General features: G+C 51.1%; 1 protein-coding gene and 1 pseudogene across 1 annotated transcript; one reads left to right on the top strand and one right to left on the bottom strand.

Annotated features, from left to right (window-relative positions):
- Positions 1-1,758: 1,758 nt before the first annotated feature.
- Positions 1,759-3,389, bottom strand: LOC123055665 (uncharacterized; annotated as a pseudogene).
- Positions 3,390-6,040: 2,651 nt separating this feature from the next.
- Positions 6,041-7,417, top strand: LOC123048792 (momilactone A synthase-like). Its single transcript, XM_044471824.1, has 3 exons — positions 6,041-6,188; positions 6,287-6,367; positions 6,501-7,417. Exons 1-3 carry the CDS (start codon positions 6,154-6,156, stop codon positions 7,303-7,305), a joined length of 921 nt encoding a protein of 306 aa, XP_044327759.1. The 5' UTR covers positions 6,041-6,153; the 3' UTR covers positions 7,306-7,417.
- The last annotated feature ends 318 nt before the right edge of the window (positions 7,418-7,735 follow it).

The raw sequence follows: 7,735 nt of genomic DNA, 5'->3' as shown, positions 1-7,735 counted from the left end.
TTATAAGAGATACACTGCCTCAATAGAATGGAAGATCGGTTTTTGAAACAGGAATGGCACGTCCTGAAATCTGTAGTCATGTTCTCTCATTTTCATTTCTTATTAATCCCAAATGGATATAATGTACCTAGAAGAAATTTTTGGCTGGTCTCTTTGAATGTTGTCTGCAACTTCTTTCTATGAAACCGCTGTAGAGTTTGGACCAGATTGCACCAGAAGAAAAGGCAAGTTGTCGTTCACCCATGCAGCTCAAATCAGTGACGGGTGACAATTAGTATTGCCATGCTTTGTACTGAAATTGTACAGTAATGGATTACTTCTATCTCGCCCACAATATGAACTATGAACAGCTAAAATAAAGTAAATAATATAGAGTACTTTCAAGAACATAGTAATCATAATATTTATTTATTTTCACTCTTTGCTTATGGGAGTCTACGAATAATTTAGAAATTATATGCTTTGTAAATCAGGAAAAAAAAAGCACATGATAGATTGCGACAAAAAGATATGGCATGCTCAATACAGTTATCATGCAGAGATGTATGAGATTTTTTGTACAACTTGAATGATCGTGAGGTGCATAAATAAAAAGGATGTAAATTTATACTATCCACAAATTCCAGTATTGTACACAAGGATCGAGCACAAAGGATTCCCAGGAAAGAACAGAAAATACGAGCAAGCAAAATAATGCAAAGAGTACTTTTAAGAACATCTTACACAGTTAAACATGATCTGAAGCTGTTTTTGCAGCTGAATAGAACAATAGATTAGCAAATCATGACCTCGGAGAAGTGTAGGCAAAACTAAAACTTTCAATCTCCCCAGTTGTACATGCAACCTCTACATCCCAGATAGGCAAGAACCAACATACTACGAATTTTCTTAAAACACTTGGATGGGTTTGAAGGTCACAATAGCACTTTTGAGAGGACATATTAATAGTGTATTCAAAAGTTTTCCAAGTTATAGAACTGTGGGTGCCGAAAAAACATACCTCCAAGTTATTTGTATGACATAAACCTAATGGAGATACCAACTCAAGTCATAGGAACCTTGTATAATATTGCAGTTAAGAAAAGTTTTCCAAGTTGCAATCTGTTAGCAACCCACAAATGTTAAAACTGAATCTCAAACACGTCTAAGAAAATGTCACGTCTTCAAGAATTTAATGAGAAAGAATGGCCTACACATACATTCCCTCGAAGAGGAAGAGGAAGAAGGGGATCGGGAGGAGGAAGAAGGGGATCGGGAGGAGCGCGAGTGTACGATGCGCTGCGCGTCGCTTCGATCGAGTGGCCCGCGTGGGACCGGCGGAACGGTCGGCCGGTGCGCCGTTCCTAAACACTTCCCTATCTATTATGTACATAGCTCTATTAGTCCATGGCAAATGGAGACATTTGGTGCTTCGGCAGGTTTCCTCGTGATATGGAAGAAAAATATTAGAAACACCATCCATGAGAGCCAAATGTTGAAATATTAGCATTATGAAATACGGATAAATAGCAAAAGTGATTGAAGCAGTTTGAAAACACCAATAATACAACAATACTATTAATCACAACACTTAAGATGACATCTACACCTAGGATTGCATATTAAATTCATATAACCGGTTCTTCTGCTTCAATAAATTAAAAAAAATTATAAAGTGTCTGCATGTCTAGTAGCACTATTTTTTTTTTTGAATTTTCAACCGGGGGGAGTTTTCCCCACCTGAATTTTCATATATGGGGGCCGAAATGCCCACATGCATCAGGCAACTGGAGGGTTTGCCAGGCAGCCAAGCCACGCATCCGACGCCTGTTTCAGAGCAACAGGCAGACGCACCCGCCAAAGCACGGCGTCTTCTCTACATAAGAGCAGTAGTCGGGGGAGTGACGGGGGCAACCCCTGGAAGACCACCGCGTTGCGGTGCTTCCAAAGTTGCCAACAACAGAGGAGGAGGAAGGTCGAGCCCGTCCGCGCCGGCACCGAGCTAGGAGCGGGCATAGTGTGCAACAGCTCGACGGACGAGACCGACGAGGCAACCCCCACCGTAGACCAGAAGCGCTGAGCATAGGGACAGCCGAAGATGAGATGCTCCGCCGTCTCCAGGGGCGCCGAACCAGATGGGGCAGCCAGCCCCGTCCGCCTCCACAATGTGCTTCCGCAGGAGAATGTCTCTCGTCTGGACCCGAGCCTGGACCAAGAGCCAGGCAAAGAAGCAGACGCGACTGGGAGCGTAGTTCTTCCAGACAAAGTCGGCGTACGGCGCAAGCACCCCACCAAAGTGGCAAAGTTGGTAGAGGCCAGCAGAGGAGAGCCCGGCACCCTTGTCACAGCCTGGGCGCAGGGTCCGAACATCCGGCTCCGTAGTGAGGGCCAGCGCCCGGATGACTGGGAGGAGCACCGCGCACTCCCTGGCGCCCGCATGGTTCAGGCGGGGGACGAGGACCCCAGCAAGCCCGTGTTGAATGACGTGAGCAACCGAGACCGCAGGCATGGTGGCGTGGGAGAAGAGGGAGCTCATCTGGACGGAGAGGGCACCACCGGGCAGCCAAGAGTCCAGCCAGAACGCCGTAGTGCGCCCGTCACCGACGGAGACACTGGTGACCGCCCTGTACACAGGCATAAGCTTGGCGAGGGAAGCCCAGTGCGGTCCGGGGAGCGACACCGCCGTTGCCGAGGTCAGCAGCGAGCGTCCCAGCTCACCCCAAACCCAGCGAGCCCACGGCGCATCCTGGCGCGAGTGTAGATGGTGAAGGAGCTTCAGCAGGAGGCACCGGTTCTGAACCGGGAGGGCGCGCACCCCCAGCCCCCCCTCCCCCTTGGGGCGGACGACGCGGTCCCAGGCCACGAGACACTGGCCCCCGAGGCTTTGTCCGTCGCGGTCCAGAGAAAGGAGCGGCGCAGGGCGTCGATCGCCCGGAGGACGGAGGGCGGGACCTCCATCGCAGACATGGTAAGGAACAGAACTGTTGGCACATGGCCGGTGCAGCCCTCTACTCGCAGAGCACTTCCTAGGCTGCCCATGCCTTGATTGATAATGATGCACATGTACGTAGAGGAAGATTACATATGCATGGATTTCTCGCCGTCTAGAAGCGCACAAACAACACACGCACCCGACGTTCATTGATTTGCAATAGGTGCATGACGTTTGAACGCTACGGCGGGAGGAGAGAAGCAAGATGTGATCTGGTGGCATAAGCCATCTCTGCATCTCCTTACCTCAAATCGGCCATCAAGTTTGCTCCGAGGCCCACACCGATTGGTCCACTGTACCATACGCCATGTCCGCCAGGCCTCTGTCGTCCGCGTAAAAGGTCAACAAAACAGTCATCGGCTCCAGCGGCGGTGAGATGGCTGCGCATGATGATGGCACAGAAGAGGCGGCGCGAGGACATGAGGAGGTGGAGATGGAGATTAGTCAGAACGCTCGATTAGGGTTTTGCCTTTTCTGCTCCTTTGGGAGTAAATTACATCTATAGTACCTGAACTTGACTCTAGGGTTCACTTTCATCACTGTATTCCAAAAGTGTCAAAATACGGTCATTGAGGTCGCAGAAATGTGTCACTCTACGGTCACCCCTACCGTATCCAATGTATTTCGCTGATGTGGCACATTGACCGGTCCCGCGCCGTTGACTTGCTTACTTGGACCCTTTCTAGTGAAACTGATCACTGCCCGTCCATCTATGCCGACATGCCTTTGAGCCCGCGGCGAGCCGGCGACAGACCACATTGCCTCCCGGCACTCTTCTATCGACGGCCTCTACTACCCACCGCCTTTCTCCGCGCAACGGCATCCTCGTCAGGCCGGAAGTCCCGCTCTGCTCGAGCTCCTCTCCTTCAACGCCCCGCTCTTTCTTGAGCAGTAGGGCACTACGGCAACGTGTTGCACCCTTACGAGGACGTCTTCTTCGACTCGCGTTGCTGCCGTGCACAGCGACCTAGGTGCATTTCCCAGGCTCAATGCGAGGCACACGACGTTGTCCTTCCTCACGGCGCGGCTGTAGTTCTTGCCAACCCCATGGAGCTCGACGACGTCGACCTGCGGCGGCGGAAAAGAACATGCGCAGGCAGCCGGCGGTACGGAGTGCATGGTGTTTGGCGGGGCTATGCCTGGGCCTCCGGCTGGACGACGAGGTGAGGGGAGAGCAGGTTGCCAGCCATGTCAACGCTGAGGAGCGCGGCAGGGTGTAAGGCTAAGTCGACGTTGGCTGGCAAACATATGGCGCCGCTCGGTCATGCACGCAACCATGCACTTCCTAAACCAGGGTGACCTACTACGGGTCAGTAAACTGAAGCGGCAACCCATGGTACCCTCCCACAGCGGCGCTCGTACTTTCAACGACGCACATCGGGATAGTAACCTTCATGGTGCCAACGACGCTGATGAGCTTCAAGCTCGACATTGCTAGAGAGTTGGGAATTCCAAGCATGAGTCTGGCCAACCAGCGCAACAATTTGTCCGTCGGCCGGACGAGGCTTTAGGGCTCTAGGACGTGACACACTGACACTGAAGAACTGCGACAGCAGTGGGAGCGTGGGGTGTGGCATAGCGGTGGGCGCGGGTTATGTGTTCAACAGAATTACAGAGATAAATAGTAGTAGTGAGACATGGGTATTTGCCACGTCAGCAAAAATAGGACTGATATGGTAATGGTGACCGTAGAGTGACACGCCCGGGCAATCTTAGTGACCGTATTTTAAGCTTTTCTAAATACAGTGATGGAAGTGAACCCTAGGATCAAGTTTAGGTATCGTAGATGTAATTTACTCGCTCCTTTGCCGTCGTTTTTTCTTCTTTTCTGCTTCTTTTTAGCGTGGAGGGGATCCCGTAGTTAGCGGAGGTGATGGATTGGGGGTCAACTTTTTCTGCCGGTTTTCAGACGGGATAGAAAAAAACTGGTGGGGAGAGGTGAGGGGAGGAGGGGAAGAAGCAAGCGAATGAACGAACCAACGACGTATAGGACTTACCATACCGACCGCAAACTCCTTTAGGAGTAGAGATTTTCTGACGGGATAGAAAAAAACTGGTGGGGAGAGGTGAGGGAGGAGGGGAAGAAGCGAGCGAACGAACGAACCAACAACGTACAGGACTTACCATCACAACCGCAAACTCCTCCTTTTAGGAGTAGAGATTTTCTGACGGGATAGAAAAAAACTTGTGGGGAGAGGCGAGGGGAGGAGGGGAAGAAGCGAGCAAACCAACGAAACCAACGACGTACATGACTTACCATCACGATCGCAAACTCCTCCTTTAGGAGTAGAGATAGGCATGTGCACTTGCATGTTTTTTTTGGGGTCGCTATTCTTTCTCCTGTTATAAGCATTGATTGTTCCTTCAATATATGATTTATTTACAGAGGCAGTATTTCTTTACAGAGCGAGTATAAATCAGGGCGTCGCGAAGGAAGTGTGTGTAACCAAAATAATGTAAATTATAGTTAACGTAGATCTAAAAATAACTATAATTAGTGTGGTTTGGTTTGTAGCTGCATGGACTGTAAGAAGTATGTTTTCAAATATATTCTGTTGTGATCTGAAAAAAATATAATGTCCTGCGTTTCTGACCTACATGGCTATTTATAGCCAAAACAATGCAAATTATAATAATGTAGTTCTAAAAAACTATAATTTGGTTAGTTTGCTTTCTAGCTTCATGGACACTAAGAGATATGTTTTTCAAATATATTCTGTTGTGATTTGAAGAAAATATAATGTCCTGCTTTTCTAACCTACGTGGAAAGTGATATTCTCTTTTCATTTTATAGTTGAGTGCTTGTTTTTCTTTTTAATTTCCTATCAGCACCAATATTTTGATTATCTGATTATTGGGTATAGATAGTTGCACTACTTTTTCCGATCAGAGATCGATCAAATCTTCGCTTTCACATCGCTAGAAAGTTTAAGCCTTGGCAACAAATTGCCTTAAAAAGAAACATAGTACAATACCCACCAGTGCCAAACATTGAGATAAGATGCGCTCAAGATTCGCCCACTGTTCGCCCTCTTTGGTGGTCTCTCCAGTCCTCTCCTCGTCATAATTTAGAGCAAGTACTGCTCTGCTCCATGACCAAACTGAACTGATTGGCTCACTGCTATAGCTCGCTAGCTCATCAGAAGCAAATCGGCAGAGCTAGCTAGAATAATCTACTCAAGATGTTTAGAGCAATGGCGCACCATCTTCCTCTGAGGTAGTAGTATTTGCAAATAAACTGCATACTGAATCTCTGCCTCTTGGAAGAACACCAGAGCTTTCGTGCCTCCTAAACTGATGTGTTTGGGAATGCAGGGGTAAGATGAGCGCTGCCGCGGCGGCGATCTCGTCCGGCGTCGGCCTCGCTGGCTTCTCCACGGCCCCGAGTTCTCATAGGTGCATGCCATGCCATATTGCCATGGAATCTTAGTTTTCTCTTCTTGGTTCTCGTATGGGTTATGTCGTGGCGTCGCCAATGGCTAGCTAGAGGCCGCACTTAAGTGTGTTTGCTGCGGGGAGAACGGTGCAGGCTAGCCGGGAAGGTGGCCGTCATCACCGGCGCCGCCAGCGGCATGGGCAAGGCGACCGCCGCGGAGTTCGTCAGGAACGGCGCCAAGGTCATCCTCACCGACATCCAGGACGACCTCGGCCGCGCAGTCGCCGCCGAGCTCGGCCCCGACGCCTCCTACGCCCGCTGCGACGTGACCGATGAGGCGCAGATCGCCGCCGCCGTCGACCTCGCGGTGGCGCGCCACGGCCGGCTCGACGTCCTGCACAACCACGCCGGGGTCGCCGGGAGGATGACCATGGACTCCGTGGCGTCCCTCGACCTCGCCGACTTCGACCGCACCATGGCAGCCAACGCGCGGTCTGCCGTCGCCGGGATCAAGCACGCGGCGCGCGTGATGGTGCCGCGCCGGAGCGGGTGCATCATCTGCACGGCGAGCACGGCGGGGGTGCTCGGCGGCGTGAACCCCGCGTACTGCATCTCCAAGGCGGCCGTGATCGGCGCCGTGCGGGCGTTGGCCGGGGAGCTGGGGAGGCACGGCGTGCGCGTGAACGCCATCTCGCCGCATGGCATCGCGACGCCGTTCGGGCTGCGCGGGCTGGCGGAGCTGCTCCCGGAGGCGAGCGAGGAGGAGCTGAGGCGGCTGGTGGAGTCGGGCATGAACGAGATGGGCGGGATGGTGCTGGAGGTGGAGGACATCGCGCGGGCGGCCGTGTACCTGGCGTCCGAGGAGGCCAGGTATGTCAACGGGCACAACCTCGTCGTCGACGGTGGGTTTACCGCGGGGAAGCTGATTCACACGCCCGATCCGGTTAGGAATGAGTGACAGGCATGGCATGACATGACAGTGATAGAGATGAGGACAACATCCAAACAAGCATACTGAGCTACCCATCTTCCACAGCATGAGCAATAAAGGAAAAAATTAATGGATTCAACCGACTGATTTAGGGGGCATGTGCATGACAGTGATCGCACCAGTCGTGGTCGGGGCCGTTAGATCTTGGATGCGTGGGTGCATGTGCGTTGTCCCGCCTAACACAATTTGCCTCTTTTTTTCCTATGAGAGTGTGTAAGGCTCATCGAGATTTGAGGAAAACATCCAAAATAAACCTTGAACCTGTAGATGAAAGTTAAATCGAACGCTGAACTTTCAATCCCTGAAATCAGTACGCCGAACTCCCTGATCCTGATCTATTTTGAACCTTGAGCGCATTCTGAATGGATTGTTGTCGTAGCAGGTTGGTCTGCGTCTG

The sequence above is a fragment of the Triticum aestivum genome, chromosome 2D (genome assembly GCF_018294505.1).
Source record: "Triticum aestivum cultivar Chinese Spring chromosome 2D, IWGSC CS RefSeq v2.1, whole genome shotgun sequence".
Classification (NCBI taxonomy): domain Eukaryota; kingdom Viridiplantae; phylum Streptophyta; class Magnoliopsida; order Poales; family Poaceae; genus Triticum; species Triticum aestivum.
The sequence above is the reverse complement of the archived record's forward strand: the minus strand, read 5'-3'. Positions and strand labels throughout refer to the sequence as shown.

Bases quoted from the DNA above. Each gene is read 5' to 3' on its own strand.
- LOC123048792 (XM_044471824.1), top strand. From the start codon at position 6,154: ATGTTTAGAGCAATGGCGCACCATCTTCCTCTGAG. The intron at 6,189-6,286 runs GTAGTAGTATTT...TTGGGAATGCAG, and splicing joins GCGCACCATCTTCCTCTGAG to GGGTAAGATGAGCGCTGCCG. The intron at 6,368-6,500 runs GTGCATGCCATG...AGAACGGTGCAG, and splicing joins ACGGCCCCGAGTTCTCATAG to GCTAGCCGGGAAGGTGGCCG.